This window comes from Periplaneta americana, chromosome 4, assembly GCF_040183065.1.
Source record: "Periplaneta americana isolate PAMFEO1 chromosome 4, P.americana_PAMFEO1_priV1, whole genome shotgun sequence".
Classification (NCBI taxonomy): Eukaryota; Metazoa; Arthropoda; class Insecta; order Blattodea; family Blattidae; genus Periplaneta; species Periplaneta americana.
This window is the reverse complement of record NC_091120.1, coordinates 200,100,615-200,124,851: the sequence shown is the minus strand read 5'-3', so window position 1 is coordinate 200,124,851 and position 24,237 is coordinate 200,100,615. Positions and strand designations below refer to the sequence as shown.

The 24,237-nt window shown below is 38.5% G+C and overlaps 2 protein-coding genes across 2 annotated transcripts; one reads left to right on the top strand and one right to left on the bottom strand.

Moving 5' to 3' along the window:
• Positions 1-1,751: 1,751 nt before the first annotated feature.
• Mfap1 (Microfibril-associated protein 1) lies at positions 1,752-8,895 on the bottom strand. The gene is made up of 8 exons (XM_069824616.1): positions 8,616-8,895; positions 8,241-8,529; positions 7,831-8,011; positions 5,662-5,746; positions 5,301-5,458; positions 3,624-3,784; positions 3,384-3,543; positions 1,752-2,162 (listed from the first exon to the last, which is right to left on the bottom strand). The coding sequence occupies exons 1-8, from the start codon at positions 8,680-8,682 to the stop codon at positions 1,896-1,898; spliced, it is 1,368 nt and encodes a 455-aa protein (XP_069680717.1). The 5' UTR covers positions 8,683-8,895; the 3' UTR covers positions 1,752-1,895.
• Positions 8,896-9,279: 384 nt separating this feature from the next.
• spn-B (spindle B) lies at positions 9,280-23,509 on the top strand. The gene is made up of 6 exons (XM_069824617.1): positions 9,280-9,517; positions 9,989-10,126; positions 13,512-13,715; positions 15,189-15,331; positions 19,172-19,384; positions 23,200-23,509. Exons 1-6 carry the CDS (start codon positions 9,460-9,462, stop codon positions 23,413-23,415), a joined length of 972 nt encoding a protein of 323 aa, XP_069680718.1. The 5' UTR covers positions 9,280-9,459; the 3' UTR covers positions 23,416-23,509.
• Positions 23,510-24,237: the final 728 nt, after the last annotated feature.

The window sequence follows — 24,237 nt, the reverse complement described above, 5'->3', positions numbered from 1 at the left end:
CGATAGGATAATAGTAATAATCCGTGGCGCTACAGCCCGTGAAGGGCCTAGACGAGTGATGTCAGACAGGGATTAAATGGAGCGAAGCGCTCCACTAGACTGGTTGTGTGCTCCGGTGTTTCCACAGACATAAGCAAGCTCAAGCTCCGATCTAGCTCCACAACCGGTATTGGAGTTTACAACTCTGACACTACTGGCCTAGACCGACCAGCCGGCTGCTGGACTCACGTCCACATGCCGAAGCAGAGGTGGACGATCATACAACCAGAATGGAGGTATCGTGTGGTTAGCACGATGATCTCCCCAGCCGTTATAGCTGGTATTCGCAACCGGATTTCGCTATCGTAGTTCCCCAAGTGCATCATGATGCTGGGTGGGCACCGGTCCCATACACTGGCCGAAATTTCATGAGAAAATTTCTTCCCCCATGAGGATTCGAACCAGCGCGCATTCTGTAATGCGAGTCCTAGGCGGGATGTCTTAGACCGCGGGACCTTCGATAGGATGGCGTGAAATATTATTTTTATCTTTTTTAAAGTACGGGTAAACGTTTTTTCCCACTCAGTGTATATACCGAGCAGCAGAAATAATCCATAAAGATAACCAAATATGCTTAATTTGACTGAAAAAAATTCGACAAATGTGACATCACGAAGTCAGAATCATATCTCCAACAGGAGGGATGGACATTATAATTATAGGAAACCCTGCAGAAAGCACCTTTTCTTAACATTTGCAATATAACATGTGTCAGGAAATCTATGGTGAATATCCTTGGTCTCATCTCACTAAATACCATTTTGCTATCATCAATTCTATCAATGCTAAATAACCTAGTTGATACAGCGTCGTTAAATAACCAACAGAAAGATAAAATACTGCAATTTTCTGAAGTTTCCTGTCCTAGACTGAAGACTGAACATCATCATACATTATTGCTAATGTCCCATCCCTACCTTCCCGTAGTGCAGCTGTTAGTACGCATAATTTTACAAGCTGAACTAAAGGGAGGGGCTACTCATCAATTAGCACTGGTCAGCTTGACGAGTTAATGACTGAATTTGGTATAATTTTCCTCTATTCAATACCTAATTCCCTCTTTACCCTTTCCTATCCAGTCCTCTGACTGAAGTCTTACTTTCTTCGACCCCGACGGCATTAGAGGCCTAGGGGTTCATTTCCCTTTTCTTCCTCCTCTTTCTACTTTTCTGTTCCTAGTGCTGACCTGCTATGGCACTAAAATCGTCCTTCAGTGGCTTAAGGAGGGAAAGCTGGTGATCAACAAGATCTCCCAGCTAGGTCCAGTGGACCCGTCAACCAACAGCAGGTGTGGTCCTCCAGACATTCTGGGGGTTGTGTGTGAATGAAGTAGCCACCAAAACGTTAAAATATGGTGTTCACTTAAATCGGCTACAACTTGCCATTTTCAATAATCTGTGCTTCAGTGGCTGGCCATGATAATATCTTTGAAAAATATTGGAGTGCAAGAGGTCAAATGACTTTGTCATATGCCTGGCATTAGAAAACAACATTATTGCTAATGAATGATTCATAATCCTTGTAATTTTGTGAACATTTCAAAAATATCTACTGAAAATTTGTCAGCAATAATGACAGCAATGAAATGTATGTGATGCACTCTGGATGGAGCAGGAATATGTATGAATTTCTGGACCAGAGGAGAGTTCCTTTCACAGCTCTAATATGCACCAGCATATCAGAACGTTGATACGAAAAAGAACGCAACTCAATACAATAAGATATATTTTATTTATTTAATTTTGGCGAGTTGTAAATGGTATTCCTTACAAAGCAGGGAAACCTCAGTTTGTCAGCACCTGCCACAACACGACGGACTGGCAGTACAGTTCTTTCTGCTATGCACAGGACTGTCTCTATTTGCTCCTCTTCACAGACGGCCTCTCAAACACCTGCTTCATGCCGGCGGCCTGATTGTTGTGAAACTTAAGGTTCTGCGCAGTCTCTGATATCCAGGGAGAGTCGAACTGTGTGGTGTCCTGATCCACGAGGTGCGTGTACTTGGTACGACCGCTGCGCCCAAAGTTCTTCACCTGCATAACCTTTGGCAAGATTGTCTTGTCGAAATGGTCTTCAAGTGTCGCAGCCGAGAAGTCTCGCTTGTACAGGTCGTCATCCTCATTCTGTGGACATTAATATTACATTTAGACCTGTCCTAATTACAGTATTTAAGCTGACGATCAAATAATGCCACAGTATTAGTCAATTGTGACTGGTTGCACTAAAATATCATTGCGTGCTCTTTTTTTTAGTTTTATGATGTTTTATCTTGGGAAATGATTTTATTTAAATATTTTAATGTATGCTGACGATCTTGTAATTATTCAAGAGAAATAAAATAACTTAATTGGAATATATCAGTCCCCTAACTGCCCATTGTGCAACTCAAACCAAGAAATGGATTCGGAACACCTCAAAATCTGTGCTTCAGTGGCTGACCATGATAATATCTTTGAAAAATATTGGAGTGCAAGAGGTCAAATGACTTTATTGTCAAATGCCTGGACACAAAAATAATTATTTCATCTTAGAAAAATTTTAGAAGATTTTAACCAAACCATTTCTATATCTAGAACATAAGTGATGGCCTTCTATGGAAAATATTCTATTAGATAAAAAATTATAATACATGATTTTGCCAATAGAACAGGTAGTAAATTTTAAATACTTTAAGGTTGTAACATGACATATAAAAAAGATACAAAAATTGGAACTAGAATTAATACATTTCAGTCTATATGTGGGTGTATCAATAGAACTTTAAAGAAAAAGACAAAGAAAGAAACACAACTGAAATACTGTAACACATTGGCTGTACCTCAACTACGATATGGACAAGAAAGAAGAAAGACATATCTAGGATCCAACCAGCAGAAATGCTGTTCCTAAGACCAGTAAAAGACTGCAACAGTGAAAACAGAATAAAAAATGATATAACGAAAGAATTGAATGTAAAAGAATCACTGAATGAAAATAGAATTCCAAAGAAAGCTTCCAATTATCAGCCAAAGAGACGAAGTTTGAGAAGACCTCAGAAAAGATTGCTGGATGAAACTGAACAGGCTACTAGTCTAATCCATATCAGATGATGCTGTTTTATTGTATGTTGGACATCTACCAGTACTTGAAACACAAATATCGTTCCCGTGGGTCTAACCGGTTTCTATCATGAGCCAGCATATCTCCTTTTCATTTTATAGGAGGTGTTAAGAGAATTTTGACTACCCTGTATATATCTCTCTCTCTCTCGCTAGCAAATAACTTGCATAATGCTGCTATGAACACACAAACTTTAGAGGAAGGGAGTCCATTAGCGATAAACAACTGAAAGGGGGTCTTCTCACCATGAAGAAAGCTCCTCGGTGGTAGTACTTCTGCAGGAACTTGTATTTGCCCTTGGTTGCCTTGTTGGTGACGAACTTGGGGTTGTTCCTCAGCTCCTGCCGCCGTTCCTCCTCCGTCATGTTTCGCAGACGCTCTATCTCCAGCCGCTCTCTCTCGACCCTGCAATTGGTTAATGTGAGAAGTGATGTTCACCCTGACCGTACTCACAGTTTGCACACATATTGCGGCCTCATACTCACTGCTCCCTCTCTTCTCGATCCCTCTTTATTCTCTTCAGCTCTCGCAGCTTCCATGCTTCATACTCCACTTCGTCATTCTCGTCATCTGTGTTGACGTCATTTAGTGATGGTTCATCGCCCTCTTTGACTGTTGTCTCCTTGCGAACCTCATCCTCCACCATCTGGCAGCACAAACACATTTATATCTCCAATAAGCAACAAACATAGCCTATGTCTATATTAATAATAATAATAAATAGTAGTAATAATAGTGTGGTTCAGACCGCATCACCTATTCAGTGTCAAGGTCAAGAAAGCATGGGGCTCTACCTCCATGGCCCCCCCCCCAGTGTCTTCATGGCATGTGAAGGGACTACCTTTAATAATAATATAACAATAATAGTAGCAATTGAGAACCATTTTTGCAAAACTTGCTAACTGCAAAATTTGCAAAATTGAGATTTTGTTGGATTCGTTACAAAGTTTCAGCCGAGATTTTAAGAACACTAAGACCCGATGCAGACTAGCGTCATAAAGACGCGCGTCCAGTGTGTACTGAACAACAGTCAACAATGAAGTGCCAGAATGCAGCAGCTAGCGGTGACGCCGTGTTCTGGCAGAACACGCAACTAGATAATTTAACGCTGCGTCACCACTATCTGTCTTTACCTGGCGCTGCGTCCTGGGAACCACATGTGCATTGGTCACTTAGAACAATGTACTTCTAAAGCGCGCATCAATGGGACGCTACGTCATAGCGTCCTTTTAAGAGTTCGTATAGGTCAGTTTCTGTCAGATGCATTTCCAATTCACTCTGGGCTAAAGCAAGGAGATGCACTATCACCTTTACTTTTTAACTTTGCTCTAGAGTACGCCATTAGGAAAGTCCAGGATAACAGAGAGGGTTTGGAATTGAATGGGTTACATCAGCTGCTTGTCTATGCGGATGACGTGAATATGTTAGGAGAAAATCCTCAAACGATTAGGGAAAACACGGGAATTTTACTTGAAGCAAGTAAAGAGATAGGTTTGGAAGTAAATCCCGAAAAGACAAAGTATATGATTATGTCTCGTGACGAGAATATTGTACAAAATGGAAATATAAAAATTGGAAATTTATCTTTTGAAGAGGTGGAGAAGTTCAAATATCTGGGAGCAACAGTAACAAATATAAATGATACTCGGGAGGAAATTAAACACGGAATAAATATGGGAAATACCTGTTATTATTCGGTTGAGAAACTTTTATCATCCAGTCTGCTGTCCAAAAATCTGAAAGTTAGAATTTATAAAACAGTTATATTACCGGTTGTTCTGTATGGTTGTGAAACTTGGACTCTCAATTTGAGAGAGGAACAGAGATTATGGGTGTTTGAGAATAAGGTTCTTAGGAAAATATTTGGGGCTAAGAGGGATGAAGTTACAGGAGAATGGAGGAAGTTACACAATGCAGAACTGCACAGATTGTATTCTTCACCTGACATAATTAGGAACATTAAATCCAGACGTTTGAGATGGGCAGGGCATGTAGCACGTATGGGCGAATCCAGAAATGCATATATAGTGTTAGTTGGGAGGCCGGAGGGAAAAAGACCTTTAGGGAGGCCGAGACATAGATGGGAGGATAATATTTTAATGCATCGGGCCTTATACTCAAACAGAAAGTAGCCATGCAGAGACAAGAAATGCAAGCAGTACTTTGAGTGTGTATTTACGACGTTCTTCGGCCATTTTCTTAGCCTCAATCTCTGCCTGTTTCTGACGCAATGCTTCACGTTCCTTCTCCATCACTGTCACACGGTCTTTTTTACGGACGAACACGGGTTTGAGTCGAGGGCCTGTTTCTTCTTCAGAGTCTGAAGCATACAACCAACAATACAATACAGCACGACAAAAAAAGAAAAAAGAAAGAGGAAAGAGGTACAGAACAGAAGCAAAAGAAGAAGAGCAACACTGATCATTTCATGAGAAGTTGTCAGTATTGTGAACAGGTCTGTTTTAAGATGAAAATAAATTGATACACAGGCAATCTGCAATGAGGGACACAAACAATGCCCACCTGTGTACTCCTCGTATTCTGATGATTCTGAAGCACTTTCCTCGGGTGAGCGGCCTTCCTCCTCCTTATCCAGCACCTCGACTTCCTGCACAGCAAACAAATGAACATCACAACCCATCATCTCTATTACATACTATTTTATAGAAAATTATTCGTGAAGTATGCACATTATGCAAATCAAGATTTCAGGTATAACTCCCTGTAAAGTTGATTTGAATAATTTCGAGGGAAAAATTGTTCCGGAGCCGGGTATCGAACCCGGGACCCCTGGTTTAACGTACAACGCTCTACCACTGAGCTACTCGGGAACTCTAACCGACACCGACACCGAGTTCGATACTCGGCTCCAGAACAATTTTTCCCTCGAAATTATTCAAATCAACTTTACAGGGAGTTATACCTGAATTCTTGATTTGCATAGTACACGTCACTGTTCGTTAACAGAAAACCACAATTTAAGTCACACGGAGTTAGTGTGCACTCGAAGTTGGTTGCTTGACGGTTGTCAGCCCACTTTGAGGTCTGTGGATATAGAGGGAAAAATTGGATCGGTGTCGGTTAGAGTTCCCGAGTAGCTCAGTGGTAGAGCGTTGGTACGTTAAACCAGGGGTCCCGGGTTCGATACCCGGCTCCGGAACAATTTTTCCCTCGAAATTATGCACATTATGTTTTTTTTATAAGTATGACTCTCTTAATTCTGTGAAAGCTTTCAATGTGGTAATGTAATAAAATATATTTATTATTTAACCACTTCCCTGATTAACCCGAGTTAACTCGGGTTGCTAACATGTGTCAAAATTTATTAACCCGATTTAACTCGTTTGAGTCCCATTGTCTATTTCATAGTGATTTTTTAAGTATGTAAGGAAATTAGTGATGTACAGTGATTCTGCAATATTAAATGACCTCTTTACGAAAATAAAAAAATATGACACTTTTTTTCACAAAACTGGTAAAATATATAGTAAGGGAAGAGGTTAATATAGTTTCAGGGGAGGGGTAGGGGGAGGCAAAAGGTACTAAACCTTGCTGTAGAGAATTTTATTATTAAATACAAAAAAAAAATAAATAATAATAGTCACATCTGGAACAATTCAGAAGAAGAATCTAAAGTTAGAGCTTATATAACTGCTTAGTTTATGTTTACATTAATTAAATAGGTTCAAAATATAAGGAGTACATGCTAAATTAATTTTAATACAACTTGACACAAAGTTAATACATTATTATATCCAGATAATAACGTGACGAATCAAAAGATAATTTATTACAAAGAGAAAATCGACCCGGGTGGCACGGTCGATAGAATGCTGACCTTTTGTGGAGGTTGCGGATTCGATCCTGGCCCAGGTCAGTGGCATTTAAATGTGCTCAAATGCGACAGGCTCATATCAGTAGATTTACTGGCATGCAAAAAAACTTCTGTCCGGTACACTGGCAATATTGATATGACCTCAGCAGTAGCAAGCGTTGTTAAATAAAACATAATTTAAATTTAAACAGAGAGAAATATTTCCTCTGAACAATATTTTATGTTTTCTATATGAAAATATATTTTACAATATATGTTGTGTGTCACACAGTCACGTGGCCAGGAATTTAAGATGGGAGAAGAGGATCTATGGGAATATCATTTGGCAAATTTTCCTATAATTTACATTAACTTATTATTTTTTTTTAAATGCAATATATTTGAAAGACAATAATAATTACTATATTTAATACTATGAAACTTAAAATCAATTTAGACTTCCCAAAAAAATAAATCTAGTTATTGTGTTGAGAATAATAGGTCTATATATTATGGAACTTCTATAATTTTATTTTTATTTTTTTTTTTTATTTTATTGGGTTATTTTACGACGCTGTATCAATATCTAGGTTATTTACCGTCTGAATGGAATGAAGGTGATAATGTCGGTGAAATGAGTCCGGGGTCCAGCACCGAAAGTTACCCAGCATTTGCTCGTATTGGGTTGAGGGAAAACCCCGGAAAAAACCTCAACCAGGTAACTTGCCCCGACCGGGATTCGAACCCGGGCTACCTGGTTTCGCAGCCAGACGCGCTGACCGTTACTCCACAGGTGTGGACTGGGGAACTTCTATAAACAGGAATGGAACTTCACTATAAGAGGTAATATTTCATTATCTGTGCACATCAAGCAGTACCTCGTCTTCCTTGCGATTGAGGACTTTCTGCCGCAGCGTGAGTCGTCGCCTCTCTATCTCCTCGTCACTCAGCTCGTCTTCTTCCTCCTCCTCCTCACTCTCCGCCAGCTTGCCAATTCTCCGCTTTTCCCGTTCTTCGTCTGATCCTCCTGTCTCCAGGATTTCTGGTGCATGGATGTGCCTATAGACCAATGCCAGATGAACAATGACCACCTGCTATACCAATACATGAAATATTATTCCAAACAAGATCTACCTACTAATACTAGAGATGTCTCATGTTTATCAATTTCTGTTCCTTGACAATGTGGTATTACATCCTCATTTTTTTTTATCATACATTCTTCCAATTCTATTTGTAGGAGAGACAGAAAGCGATGGTGATGCTTGAAAAGAACCAAACAACCAACCTATGCCTTTCCATTCTGTTCTCATCTTCACTTTCTTCACCATGGTCATCAGCTCTTCTTGTTTTAAGTCTCCGAAGTCTGGGGTCATCAACTTCCATATCCCCTGCCACTTCCACATCTTGCTCCACAGGTTCTGCAGGTGACATTGGTCGACCAGCAAGATTTCTTCGCTTCTGTTCAATAAAATCATCGTCTTCCGATTCTTCCTCACTACTTGACATAGGTGCATAATCGGGTCTCTTTCCTGATACATATCGATGGACTTTCACTTTCTGCATAGAAACCTCGCCTGTAAAGAAATTAGAATACACAAATTCACAATATAACCTAAAAGTGAGGAAACAATTTTTGACAATGAAGACATTTAATTCTTACCTTTGTCATTTCTAACGGGTACAGCCCCTGCTGTACTCTGGATACTTATACCTGCCGTATTATTCATGTTGAGCTTCTGAAGAGCTAACAATTCTTAATTATTGTTATATACAAAATATCAACAAACTTCAGGATTACGTCACAGACAAAGCTCACCCCTTCGCCCCGAACAGATTTCAGACATAAACCATAGACAAAACAGATTATGGTCAATTTTCTCCATGCACAAAGTCAAAGACGATCCGATTGTAAACGATACGATAACGAGCCGCTATCGTCGCTGTCGAGCAGTGTTGCCAAGTGGACGGAAATTCCGTCAAAATTGACGGAATTTCAATGTAGCAAACGGGAAAAGAATGGCTTTGACGGGTGACGGATTTTCTGACGGAAATTGCCATTTACACGTCCTTTGACTTTTATAGGTGCTGTCATTTGTAATTGTCTAATTTTGGGGGGACTAACAAAGCACATCAACAGCAGAACTATAATTATACAGGCAGATGATGTGGATGAATTATTATTATTTTAATCATGGTTATTAAGGAAACTGCGATAATATTTGCTTTTATTTGTGTATAGGTATATTGATTGGGTCTTAATTTTTTTTTTAATTTTGACGGATTCTGACGGATTTTCGGGTGATAGACTGACGGGGATACAATTTATGTGTTGGCAACACTGCTGTCGAGAGTGTCGACTATTGTTGTTAATCTTTGCTTTAATAATGAAAGCGCGTGTGATCATTTTGGATTTGATATGAACTATTGCATTGAATGGTGTTGGCATGTGTGCGTCAGAGTTACGGTGATTGAATGTTAAGTTTTGTTAAAGTTTAATCATAATTATGGCTGATAATGCCTTTTGGGATTTGCCTCCAAAAGTGTACGAAAATTTGGAGAAAGGTACGTACCAGTCTTAAAATATGTTTGGCGGGAATTTTTGAGCGAATATTTATTATGCCAAGTAAAATGAGTTAAGTTATTGATACCTGCTTTATAATTTAACGATATCTTAAATTCAAATCAAGATCTATGGCATTAAAGTGGTGATCACCTAAAAGTGCATGCAGATTGGTACATCGTAGGTTATGAATGTCATGATATTTTGCATTTGCATTTGATAGAGGTAAGCCTACAGTATAATGGTGCACCGGTATTATTATGACAGGCGAACTGAAATGAACTCATGACAGGTCGTTAGAAGTTAAACCTCTTACTTTAAAGTTGAAATTGAGTGATGATTTACATGACTAGACTATTTTACATGTACATATGTACGCTCCATGTTTGAAAGTGTAGACCTAATTGTTGTTGTTGTTTAGTCAACGTCCACTTTTGTTTCCCTAACGTGTTGTGATTTGATAATTGTTTCAGCTGGATTGACTTCGGCCAGCTCAATTATAACAAGTACAGATTATGATTTACAGAAGTTGGGAAATCTAACCATAGAGGAATGTCGATTAGTTAGGTCACGTGTCTCCAAATCAGTTTTGACACCTTGGTTCACTCCAGGTAAGGTTTCGCATTCTTGGAATGAATGAATTTAATTAATTATTGAAAAATAAATAGGTTATTAAGATAGATCAGCAGGTTAAACGGTAATTGTTTACTTTAACTGACGGCGAGATTTCTCAATGAAATTTATTTAGAACTCCATGATTTGACTTGGAAAATACGTACAAACTACCAGTATTGAGTGGAAAGCAGCAACAAATAACTGAAACCTTGTTTCTTATCATTTAGGTATTCCCTCATCTAACTCGCTCTAACCTTGTCACAGTCCTCATTTTCATGTCACTTAGCTAGCTCATCTAACCCACTCTGACCTTGTCACATTTCTCGACTTCACGTCACTTAGGTAACCATTAACACGCAATATATACTTGAATATACGCCAGCGGAGTGTAAAATATAGTGCAACATGATCCCCATTAGACACTACTACTAATACACCGATATAGGGTCTACTTGAATAATCCCCGTACCTAAATTTTATGGAAGAAAATCTTGAAAAATACATATATTTTTTTAAATTTATTTTTTCAGTTTTATGTACAAGAAAAGTAAGAGCAGTAAAATATTGATAGTCTACATCAGTAACTTACTGGTAACTCATTCACCACAACTGACAGAAGAGTTGTCGGTGTCACAATCATTATCATCTTCATCTTGCCACTGCATATCACCTTCTGTTCCATACAATGAATTATAAATCCTATACTTTTTGAAGCTCTTTTCCACTGGCGGAAGCTCAACCAAGTCCCAGGAACTCTTAATCCACCTTCAGATTTACCCTGCTTCCGGTCACTTAATTTTACTGCTCGAGGTGTACTCCTGTTCTTTCTTTCCCATTCATCTCGTGTAGCATTTTTTCATCACTGGTGATCACTTTAAACAGGCGGTTAATGCACACAAAAGCTGTCCAGGACAAGCATGTTGCGCAAGTTTAACAGTATGATGTTGTCAAACTCTCGCAACCCAGTCCAGTAGGTACAAGTTCATTGTCCATCCAACCTTTCGCCTGTACTCTCACAATAATAGCTGGGCATCAATTTTTGGGGTTACCTTTCCTTGAAGGGGACCAGAACCTCTTATGTTAACACGTATGTTAATTTAGTGATATTATTTATTTCTCTAAAACTGTCTGGAGTAGAACAATTAAACTTTTACAGTTCATTTTTGACACACTATAAAATATGATGAAAGGATTTTCAAAAATAATAATATTTTATAAATATATGATTTTTTTCTGAATATGTAAATTATACCTCATTTTTTGCTACATTTTTCAAGAAATCAGCTTCAAAAACCATTATTTTTAAAAATCCCTGTGTCCATTTATGTTACCGGTACAATACAACTAAATACACACAGAAAATTTGAAATAAATCTAATCACTAGAAGCTGAGGTAAGGTACACTTCATAGAGAAAATACAATTTACGGAAAATGGCTGCCAAAGTTATCAGAACACCCCAGCTGCATAATTCTCATCTTAGGTAAACATTTTAAAAATATATTTCCATAATAATAATGTTCATAAATGACATACTGTTGGAAAGAGAATTTTTCAGACAAAAATCAATAAAAAAAAAACAAATTGAAATTTTGAGTATATTAGCCTACAGTGTCCTGGTCCCCTTAAAAATCACATAATTATGGAGGCAACTTCTGTCTGCAGTTACACAAAGCATAACTGTGCACCTTTCTTTTTCATAACCTCCCTTTCTAATTGGAATGCTAGATTCCCCAGTTTTGTTGCCAACATAGTCGAATAGCATTTCAAAATACATTTTAGTCTGATTGGCATTACTGATTTGCGAACAGTAGATATCACTTTTTCTGACACAAACAGACCACGTATCTGTGAAAATCAATTTCTCCTTGTAATCGCCAGGTAGCTGTTGCGAAACGCTGGTTTTTTGCAGAAGCTGAATCCATTATGTAAAGTAAATAATTACCAGTTAGACTCATCAAAATTCACGCGGGAGGGGGGTGTGTGCGTGCGCGTGCGTGAGTGTGCGCGTGTGTGCCACAGACCATATATCGTATTGCGTCATAGTACATCAATTTCAATATTGTTGTATGTTTTGTGTTTAATTTCTTTTCAGTAATTAGTTTTTATTATGTCCCGTAGTCATTGCAAACATATCCCACCATGTCAGTTATGTTACTGATCCTAATTTTCGGAAAATAATGCAGCAGTGGCTAGAAGATGAAAATGAAGTAGGTGAATGTCCACAGTTCGTTGATTTTAAACCTTTCAGAGATTGTTTAACTTACATTGGGACTGGGCTGTAATAAATTCACATAATGCTAGAGTCGACGGCAATTTGGAAGGTGGTTGTCTGCTAGCGTTTGCGTCAAAAGAGACAGATAGAGAGAGCAAGGCAGCGTACAACATTGCCACATCGTACTTCACGAGCACGTGCAATACAAATAGCGCAGGAGAGAATTTAAATTATCAAAAGACAATAATGACCTTAGCCGTTGATTACTGTAAGCATGACACCAAACAAACCCTCTTTCCTTCACCAACAATATTCTTTGCACGGTTCTCAATCCCAAACCACATGCTTCTGCAGTCGTTTCTTGCATGTTGGCAACGTTGCTGCCAGCATCAAGATGGCCGGCAGCTTCTGCTCGTTTACGTTTTTAAAATAATTATACACCTTAAACACTATTTTCCGCGCCTGCTTGTGTAATACTTGTCCTTTTACAGTCTCTTCTTCCATTTATTTATCTTACACACACGCAGTAAATTTTAGTTTTACTTATTCAATGTATTGAAACACTCGCACGTGAACAAACGAACTCGGGAAGTGCTTGTTATAGACTGATTCTGATTGGTTCTACTGTACAAGATTGTGATGTCACATGCCAGAAATGCTACGGCACATATAGAAGCTAACCGCCTTCCGAAATGCCGTCTAATCTAAGTTTGGAAAACATTTAAAATAGAACTGTTGGAGTACTCACTTGCATATTTCTTTACTCTGTGGCTTGTATCCTTATTAATTTTTCGGTATATATTTTTTAGACATCTTATTATATATGTGTAGGGCTACATGCGTGTGTGTAATAATATCAGTTCCATTTGTAGTTGGTAACCTACATAGCTTTGAAAGAGTGATGGAACGGAGAAAAATTCTCTCCGGCGCCGGGATTTGAACCCGGGTTTTCAGCTCTACGTGCTGATGCTTTAGCCACTAAGCCATGCCGGATACAACCCCGACGCCGGTTAGAATCGTCTCAGATTAAGCTCCATCTCTTGGGTTCCCTCTGCATGGAAATATCATATGTACTTCGGTACATCAAAATATATATACTACATAGCTTTGTTACTCTAGCTACATTTTTGTTGTCGCACTCCAATAAATCTTGTCACTCTTCTTCAGTTGCAGATATCAGTTGCACATTTACAGACAAGTGGCGTCGCTTATCTGTCGGTTGCAGTAAACTAGACGATTTCTTGCAAGGTGGTGTTGCTTTGCGTGGGATCACAGAAATCGCAGGCGAAAGTAGCAGCGGGAAAACACAGCTGTGCTTGCAGCTTTGCCTGACGGTGCAGTACCCATTCTCATGTGGCGGTCTCGCTGGAGGTAAAGTACATTGTTACAGGAAAGAGATGACAAGACAGTTTGGTAGCTGCATTGATAACTATGTAGACAGCAACGGCCAAGTAACAACACACTCTTAATATGAGACGTGGGAACTAGGGGTTTTGGTGGGGACATCTATGAGCAAAAGCGAAACTACAAACAAAATGACAAGTCAAGGAATTAATTCTCTTCTTCTCTGCTCTGTCTTTTCTCATCTCCTGTCTTCTTCTGTTTCTTAACCTGTAGTTTCATTTAACTTTGTATTTATTTTATACACCTGCATAGAATTTGAATATATCAGTCCCCTAACTGCCCATTGTGCAACTCAAACCAAGAAATGGATTCGGAACACCTCAAAATTTGTGCTTCAGTGGCTGACCATGATAATAACGTTGAAAAATATTGGAGTGCAAGAGGTCAAAAGACTTTATTGTCAAACGCCTGGCATTAGAAAACAATAACAACAACACTTCTATGTGAAATTAGGGTGACCAGATTCACAGCGATAAAAAAGAGGACAGAAAATATGTACTTAGATTTAGGCTTAGGCCTATACTACGCTTTAAATTACGTCTATATCTATTTTATTATAAAATATTTACAGTACAGATTTAGGCTTATATCATACTTAAAAGTATGTTAATATTTATTTTATTACAAAACAATTATGAAAACAATAATAATAATAATGATTTTACAATTAGCTATTAGTCAAGGTAACTATATTATTAAAGAGGACAGAAACAGATTTATATTTGCACCTCGATTTCTGGATTTAATAGCTATCTCTGAGCACAGATTGCCTCTGAGTTGCTCTGAGCAACCACCGTAAGGAGGAGCAAAGAGAATTACGATCATTGGCAAAGAGTATATTCCATCGATGCTGCTGCCACCTACAGGGAAATTACTTGAAAAAGGCGTCAAATCAGATAATTTCAAAATATCAGGCATACAAATTACAAAAAGGAGGGCATTTCTTTATTTTTTAAAAATCTGCCCAGACCCCAGGCAAAGACGAGGACATGTTTGGACAAAAGACGACGTCTGGTCGCCCTATGTGAAGTTAAAGTAGTATCAACAAAGCGACATTAAATCAGACAATAGAGTAGTAAATAATTTACTTTTTTGTCTAATTTATTAAAATGCATTATTAATTGTAATTTTATTGCACTTCTCGACTTGTTGGAAGGAGAAAATTTGACAGAGCAGGGAAGGGTTGATTTGAAGAATTTTCATTGTTAAAACTTGATGAGAGTAGTAAAGGCCCACAGATATCTATTATTATTATTATTATTATTATTATTATGACAGTAGTGATAACGGGCTGGCATGAGTAGTGGTGGACATTTAACATTTAATTCACAAATAATATTTTCACATGATATGATTTGACCACAAAGAGGATTTCCTTAAATTTTATAACATTCGATTAGTGAGGCTCAACTAATATGCACTGTCGTTATTTTGTTTCAGGTGCGGTTTACATCTGCACTGAAGATGCCTTCCCTTCTCGCCGTCTCCAGGAGTTATTCTGCACTTTCCCGCCCACATTTCAACAGCCTCACAACAAAATCAACTTCGGAGACAACGTCTTTGTTGAGCACATTGGTGACGTTGTAAGTATTTCTGTTTTGTGTTTCTCTTAGAATAAGCAGTTGTCTGGAACTGTCACATATACAGAGCGTTTGCCTACGGGTGAGGCCAGGAAAGTGGCATGTACTGATACGCCGCTTGGTGCGCGCAGTTGTTGAGACAACAAGGACATCAAGGTCGACATGTTATCAGTTGTGAGCCAGATGTTGCAGTATTTAACACGTACAGTGCAGTTTCTTGACACAGTTGCTTAAATATTCAGCGTGTGTGTAAAATTTGTTAACAATGCAAAACGCAAAATTCACGCTTGAACAAAGAGTTTTTATGTATGATGCATATGTGAAAACAGGGTCATGTAGAGAGGTGCGTAGGCAATTTGAAGTGAAATATCCGGGTACTTCAATTCAGGGTAGAGAAACTGTTAGACGTCTTGTTAACAAATGAAGGACAACAGGGTCGATAAATGCTACAATTCCTAAGCGAAAACAAAGAGTATTGACGGAAGAAAAAATTGATGAAATCAGTGCATATTTACACGCTCTCCTAATAAATCTCTAAGACGTGTTTCACAGGAAGTTAGTGTTTCAAAAACATCAGTCTTTACTGCTGCTAAACTTTTAAAATTAAAACCCTACGGAGTATAGTATAGAAAGCGGAAGCTTACGGATAGACACTTCCCGCAAGCGACACCGCAGGCAGGCTGCTTTCCTGGCCCCACCCGTAGGCGAATGCTCTGTACATACATCAATCACCATCACTATGAGTCACATATTGGTTGGATATAGATTTCTTGGAGCTGTAAACTGTACACTTAGGGACGATTTGGCCCATTGTGCGCCCTATATATAGGGTGTTTCAGAAATACTTTGACAAACCTTGGGGGCATGTTCCTCAAACTGAAACAAGAAAAAAAAGTTCATATAAAGAAATGTTCGAAAATCTTTAGTTTTTAAGTTATTAATTAAAGAACATAATGAAATATCTGTTAGATATTGTCAGCTTGGTAGCAAGTGTTGCAACTTTAATCAATTCAGAAACCCATAACAAATGTTCAAAATGTTCTCCTGTAGTAAACAAGTCTTCTTGGCAACATGTACCCATTTAGGATACAATGGGTGCATCAGCAGACTTGTATCGATAGCATAATTCGATTATCTAACAAAATTAATATTATTATCGGTTACACACTTAAGTTGTACCTCGAAACGTGTTGAACGTAAATTTCATTGTTATGAGTTTCTGAATTGATTAAAGTTGCAACACTTGCTACCAAGCTGACAATATCTAACAGATGTTTCATTATGTTCTTCCATTAATAACTAAAAAACTAAGGATTTTGTAATACAATACCTGTACGTATTCTCCCTGGTAGAAGTCTTGACTCAACCCGTTGCAGAAGATGCGACGAGCAAGAAAAGCTTTCTCACGTTTAGGTTTCTGCCATCATGGAGAATTGCTCTGAATCAACAGACATAATACGGTTCGTTCTCTCATCACAGCTTCAATACGTCAGAATGCTTTCTATGAGGTTTATGAGGAGGTTGGTTGCATCTCTTCCGATGGCTCTACTAGACGTGCTGATATCATCATAATTGATCGGCAGAAGGATAAGGGTGTCATTCTTGATCCCACAATCCGTTTCGAGATGCATGAGCAACAGGCACAAGAGGTGTGTCGTGGAAAACAAGTCATCTATGAGCCTTGTTGTCAGTATCTCGGAGCACAATACCACATCACACATTGGACAGTTTTTGGGCTCATGTTCGGTGCCCGTGGCACAATCCCACGAGAAACTTTAAATCAACTTAAACAATTTAAAATTTCTGATGCAACAATTGATGCCATAGGATCTCATGTGTTAAAATCATCCTTAGCTATAATTAGTAATCATTTGTACCCAACAAACTTTTATTGTAAATGATTTCCTATGTTTTCATATCATTTATCTTAATGTTTTCTTTTTCCTTTAAAATTGTCACACAGTTGGTTTTAATGATTATTGTTTATGAATTGATTAGTAGGCCGATCTATTCGAACCCTTATTTAGGGCGGCTTTTTAAATTTAAATATGACAATGTTTATATGAACTTTTTTTTCTTGTTTTCTTGTGAGAAACATGCTCCCAAGGTTTGTTCAAAGTATTTCAGAAACACTCTGTATATCCATCCAAGTCCGACGGATGGCCTGGATGACATTCGTGAATCCGATTCTGACAGGTGGACCACCCTGCCTCAGTCCCTAATAGAACCAGGTCCTTTCTGCACACAAGTACCCTGATAAGGCCCAGATGCCTGGAGCCCCAAGCCCTTCCTATTTCAGATAAGCATCAGAAATTAATACTACCCCCAAGACTTCACCCCAGCCTCTTTTTAATATTGCAGATGATAGATAAAATGAGGGGGAGGTGGAGAGTTGGTGGAATGATAGAAATGAGAGTATCTCAAGAAAAACCCTCTGTAACTTCTTTGTCCACCACAAATTTCATCACAACCTGATGGGGATTGAGCCCGGGCTCCCTGGATGGAAGACCAACGTGCTATCACTTGAACCACAATGCAGTTATACTAACATATTTTCACTAGCATTCCTAGAATGTTTGCAACGCATCTTTGCAAGGAGCTAAGCATTCACTTGCTGGCTTTGTTTCCTTTTATAGCTCATATAATGCATTGCGTAAAATACACTGAACTTCCTTCAGGATCCTCTTATCATGTGTATAAAGCTTTTCCTAGGCAGGCTTGCGCAGAGCAGTGGGAATGATACTTTAACTTTTCAGGCATCAATTAAAACAAAAAATCAATATCCCAAATTTAAAAGAAAACTTACAAATTATACCAAACCCTTTAACTCTATTAAATATAGAGTATAATCTAAATTTAACAGAAGAAATACTGAAATCAGAAGTAAACACTGAAATAATGAAACAATTGTCTTTAGAGACAATATTAGGTACCCTTCACAAAACTGGCTTCACTTATATACTGTCAGATCCTTGATCTCCAGGGAACAAGGTGCCGGTGCAGGTGTTACGTGCTGTCTCTTCTCACTTTATAGATCTCTTGGATATGGAACAACAAGTTTTGATGGAGAAATCATTGCAATAAGTGAAAGTCTCAGGAATCTTCTATGCCACATCAATAAATTTAAGAATGCAGTTATATTGTCAGACTTCAAAGCAGCTATTCTATCAATAGTCTTTAAACACACACCTTCATCTCAAACAGCAGAAATAACTAAAATGCTCTCTCAATTAATATCACTCAATGAAAGAATTGTATTCCAATGGATACCATCCCATTGTGGAATCCTGGGAAACGAGAATGCGGACGCTTTAGCAAAGAAGGGCAGCACTTCTACTTACAGACCTGTTACTAAATCTACGTATTCCTCTGTGAAAAGATTTATTAAATCAACATACTTAGACTTCAACAAACAAAATTTGATAACACAATCCCAAGGGAAAAAATGGAACTCTCTGCATCATAATCCACAGTTAATTCCCGATTTACCACGAAAATCGTCTGTAGCTGCATTTAGATTGGCAACAGGCCATGACTGTTTGGCCAAACACCTGCATAGAATTGGAATATATCAGTCCCCTAACTGCCCATTGTGCAACTCAAACCAAGAAATGGATTCGGAACACCTCAAAATCTGTGCTTCAGTGGCTGGCCATGATAATATCTTTGAAAAATATTGGAGTGCAAGAGGTCAAATGCCTGGTATTAGAAAACAACAACTTTTTAGTCATCTCATTTTCATTGTGGCCCACTGTACATAAAACCAACAGACTGACATGCATTAGGCTTTGAAACTTCGTGTCTAATTGTAAACAGTGAGCTGTATGACTGTTTTGCTTGCAGGAGAATCTGAAGCAGTGCCTGTGTGTGCGCCTGCCACAACTGCTGATGCAGCGCAACATCAGACTGATCGTGGTGGACTCCATAGCCGGGTTGTTCAGAGCAGACTACGAGCCTGGCGATGCCATCATTCGAGCAAAGGAGCTGCAGATGGTTGGCAGTCAGCTCCACAAACTGGCTGACCAGTTCCGTTTGGCTGTGATCTGTGTGAATCAGGTATGGACATCTTACATTTCTGCTTGAAGGCTGCACAGTGCTAATTGTGCCTCACTGCTCTTAAGTCCAAACAGCTGCTCTCATAGTTATTGTGACTCAGTTATGTGCTGCCAGCTATCAATTCAAAATTCCAGCGGAGTTCCACCAGAGTGCCCTTCTATTCTCACAGAAGCCATCTATATGCCTGTCACAATACATCACACCACACTGTTTTGGGTGAATGCTATTGAAACGATATTGGCTGGTATGCATGAAGTTGTAGTAAATGCTATTGCTAAAGTGTGTGTAGTATATACTACGATTTTTATGTATAAAAACATATAGTAAATTCTTTTCTATGTAGTACAAATTTTATATTCAAGGCCCTGTTTAGTTTAGCTAGAATTGGTAGTACATTCTATTTATTTTTATGCTCGACCATGCCAAAATGTAGTAATTATACACCTTTAATAGACCTCATTAAAGTACACCTATTCATTAAAGTTAAGGTGTTCCACCAATCAGAAAATACCATTGTAGCAATATGAAAGCGCAAGTATCGATTATTCTCGGATATGCAATCGAAAGACAACAATAAATCACCTATATTTGAAATAAAGTCAGTTCTGTTACTATAATAATTAGCGTTAATTGTAAATAATATTCAAATAAATTCAATTTGTCATCTCGTTTTTCAATGTCAAGGTCAATGTCGACATTTGTTTCTCAGAAAAAATCAATACTTTCGCGTCTGCGCACATCTCACAATTTACGAGATATTGCACAAGGTCAGTTCTGCTCCTCAGTCAGATAAGAATAACATGAATACTTATGAATAATTTCAAGTGAGAAATATGGTCGAGCATAAAAAGTCGTATAAAACTTGACTATAATGGTAATTAAGACGCTTGTATGAAAATTATGAAACTCGCTTGTGCTCGTTTCATAAACATACTCGCGTCTTAATTATTACCATTATAGGCTCGTTGCATAATGTACTATTATGCCATCAATTTGTAAAGTCGCAAGCTCTGCAGCAGAATCTGCTGTATACAATAAACGTCATAAATACGAACATCAATTAGACAACTACTTCTTCATCGTATTTGCTGTTGAAACAATAGGCTTCTGGAGTAGAGAAGTGAAAGACCTGGTTTTCAAGATTGGTAGAAGTAGATAGCACAGTAAACTTAGGTAAAGGTAAAGGTATCCCTGTAACATGCCATGAAGGCACTTGGGGGGGCATGGAGGTAGATCTCCATGCTTTCCATGACCTCGGCACTAGAATGAGGTGGTGTGGTCGGCACCACGCTCTGGCCGCCTTTTACCCCTGGGAAAGACCCGGTACTCAATTTTATAGGAGGCTGAGTGAACCTCGGGGCCGTTCTGGGAGTAAACTTATGTATATATATATATATATATATATATATATAAAACACATCATCATTTGTTACTCACTCTGCTCACAGGAAATGCCGTATGTGATGTTCCGTTTCTTGTATCCATGTTTCACACCTCAAGAAATTGTCATTTACACACATTAGTTCTATTGTAATGGATCTAGTCGCTCTTTGTTTGCTTTCTTTCAGTTTATCTGCTGTGTAGTGATTAGTTTCATTTTTTAACATTCTCCAGAGATAAAAAATCGCAAGGTGTGAGATCTGGGAATCTGGCAGGCCGTAACTTCATGTTTATCTGTCTCCAAATATTCAGCGTACTTCAGTCATGGATTCATATGCAGCATGGGCAGTTGCATTGTATTATTGGAAGTACACCAAGACATGTTCTGCATACATGCCACGCCCCTACTTTTCAATCGTACAAAGGAGCTTCATGCATTTTTTCATTTTATTGGGTTATTTTACGATGCTGTATCAACATCTCAGGTTATTTAGCATCTGAATGAAATGAAGGTGATAATGCCGGTGAAATGATTCTGGGGTCCAGCACCGAAAGTTACCCAGCATTTGCTCGTATTGGGTTGAAGGAAAATGCCAGAAAAAACCTCAACCAGGTAACTTGCTCCGACCGGGAATCGAACCCGGGGCACCTGGTTTCACGGCCAGATGCGCTGACCGTTACTCCATAGGTGTGGACAGCTTTGTGCAAAATATGTGGTTTCTCTGATGACAAATACCTGTCATTCTGTGATGCACATAGTCTTGCAGATCAAACCAAGTCTAGTCAGAAAGAATTCGATCTGGGATCAAGTTCTTCATTATTTACTTTTTCTTAACACCAAAATACAAAAGTTAAGCCAGCGATTGTAATCTTGGGGGCTGTAATTCATGACATGATGGAATTGTGTATGGTTTTAGTTTCTGCAATTTTGCGCCACTCCTGCAAATGCTTTACAAGTCCCTATCTGTTGTGCTGAATGTCTCGGAGACTTGCTAGGCTATGCTCTAATGCTGCACCAATTTCATAATAGTACATTATGCAACGAGCCTATAATGAAGGTAATTAAGAAGTGAGTATGGATATTTATGAAATGAGCGCAAGCGAGTTTCATAATTTTCATATGAGCTTCTTAATTACCATTATAGGCGAGTTTCATACTACTTTTTATGCTCGACCATATTTCTAACTTGATATTATTAATTTTATTTGTATTTGACATTGAGCAATGTTCCGTATGTTGTGAGATGTGCGCAGACGCGAAAGTATTGATTTTTTCCGAGGAACAGATGTCCACATTGACCTTGCTAGGCCATAAGAACCTACAGAGATAACATTGAAATTAAATTAGACATTGAAAAACGAGATGACAAATTGAATTTATTTGAATATTATTTACAATTAACGCTAATTATTATAGTAACAGAACATAACCTTCTGCGACAGTATTGGATTTCCAGCCTCCGTGACTTTTCGCTAATTCTCTTTCGATTGCATATCCGAGAATAATCGATACTTGCGGTTTTATAACGGCAGAAAGCTGACCTGTCATTGGCTGAACAGTTGTAACCTGAGTCGTCATTGGCTGAAAGACCTGATCTTTAATGAGTAGGTGTACTTTAATGACATGCATTAAAGGTCTGCTACCAGGTGTATAATTACTACATTTTGGCATGGTCGAGCATAAACTTTTTTCTGCACAAAAACATAGTGTTTTCGTCGTATTTTTAATTTACAGAACCTGCTTCATTGAATCTGTTAAATAACCATACTACTGTATTTTTAAAAGGTACTGGCCTATCAGGAAATTTACATTTGACTTCTCACCTGGTTTTGCATTCTTTATCTACGTGTTGAATATTATATTTGCTCGCGTAATTTTCACCTTTTTCGGGAAAGTGAAAATTCAGAAGTGAAAAATCGAGGGAGGGGGAATTACGCGAAGAAATAAGATTTGGAAATCATGTCCTAAAAATCTTGGGGAGGGGGGAATGACACGAATATATATAGTATGTAAATATGTTCCCTTAATGAATATCATCTGTTCACGTTTGCTGCACAATGACAGAATGATCTGCACTCAATCACACCAGAATACTGTGAAGTAATTCCTAAAAGCAAGCAGAGGTGAACAGTATTACATCAACTGTTTTATTTATGGATGTGGCCGCGTTGATATCAGAAAGGCCTTGACAGCATGCATGCCACCTTAGCAGCAGACACATGGCTTCCTACGCAGTATGTGACCAGTCAATTTCCGTACCAGCATGGTTCAGATGCACTGCATTAGTATAGGAAGACAGCCTGGAATATCTGGTGACCGTTAGGAAGCTGACTGATATATCTCTGGAGCTGTAAATCCACATTTAGGAAGTTCATCTTACCCTTCTCCACTCACGCAAGGTGTGGCTACAGTTCCAGTTGAATTCTCGTTTCAGGTGGCAGATGTGATTAATGATGGTGCAAGGCAGAAGCCGGTGGCTGCGCTGGGGCTGGCATGGGCCAACATGGTGACCACCCGTCTGCAGCTGTCTCGCACTGCACGGTCTGTAGAGGAGAGATGTGTTAGGACTATGGAGGTCGTGTTTGCTCCAGATCTCCCCAGCGACTCCTGTAACTTCGTTGTGACAAGTGCTGGAGTGTGTGGAATATGAGAACAAAGCTGTCTGTGATCAAATGTTCATTCCTGTAAGAAGACTTCCTTATTTTCAATACATGGTGCTTAGTGGTTACCACTTTACAAAGGTAGTTTTCTTATGTAATTTCTGAAAAGAAGGTTGGTACATTGTTTTTTTTTTATACTAAGGCCGCGCATGTTGATGTATAGCCTTTTCTGCCTCTGCCAACTTTTTGGCAGTAATGATGAAGAAACTTGTTTTGAGGTTGGGGCACTCATTAGGTCGAATTCTGTTACCTCCATATGATAGGATGGCATATTATGAGTAGAGCTGGGATTTATATGCAGTAACAGTTAAGAATGACGCACAGTATATTTGAGTGCATGTGGTGTCGATTAAAAGTATGTGCGTTCACTGCATCGTATCTGATTCCTCGGACAAATTGCATGCAACGGAAGGTATACGTCGACTCTCGGGATAAAAATCCACATTTTTTCTTTAATGTCTTTCAGACTTTGGTGACATGAGTCTTGGAAGGAAATAAAGCAATTTATATAATTCAAACTTAAAAAATCGAATTCGGGGACCCAAAGAATTTTTTTTTAAATAAATATTAACATTTTGGACCAACCTAACGCCATTAGAAAATGACCTAGGGTAAAACTTTTTTCGCCAAAATGATCCCCTACATATGGAGAGTGTTACATATACTAAAATTATTTATGTATCTTGAGCCATTCAAAAGATATGCCACATTATATAAGCACTTAAGAAAAAAAATGTATATTTTTGGGATAAAATAATTACAATCGATTGAAAATAATAATTTTAGTTTACAACATAGCCACATATTTACGC

What these genes read in the sequence shown, in the direction of transcription:
- Mfap1 (XM_069824616.1), bottom strand. Translation starts at nt 8,682, where the DNA reads ATGAATAATACGGCAGGTATAAGTATCCAGAGTACAGCAGGGGCTGTA. An exon ending in AACAGAATGGAAAGGCATAG is followed by an intron (nt 8,012 to 8,240) that starts GTTGGTTGTTTG and finishes ATTGGTCTATAG; the next exon opens with GCACATCCATGCACCAGAAA. An exon ending in GTCGTAAATACACACTCAAA is followed by an intron (nt 3,785 to 5,300) that starts GTACTGCTTGCA and finishes TTGTGCTGCCAG; the next exon opens with ATGGTGGAGGATGAGGTTCG.
- spn-B (XM_069824617.1), top strand. Translation starts at nt 9,460, where the DNA reads ATGGCTGATAATGCCTTTTGGGATTTGCCTCCAAAAGTGTACGAAAAT. An exon ending in GTACGAAAATTTGGAGAAAG is followed by an intron (nt 9,518 to 9,988) that starts GTACGTACCAGT and finishes TAATTGTTTCAG; the next exon opens with CTGGATTGACTTCGGCCAGC. An exon ending in ATGTGGCGGTCTCGCTGGAG is followed by an intron (nt 13,716 to 15,188) that starts GTAAAGTACATT and finishes ATTTTGTTTCAG; the next exon opens with GTGCGGTTTACATCTGCACT.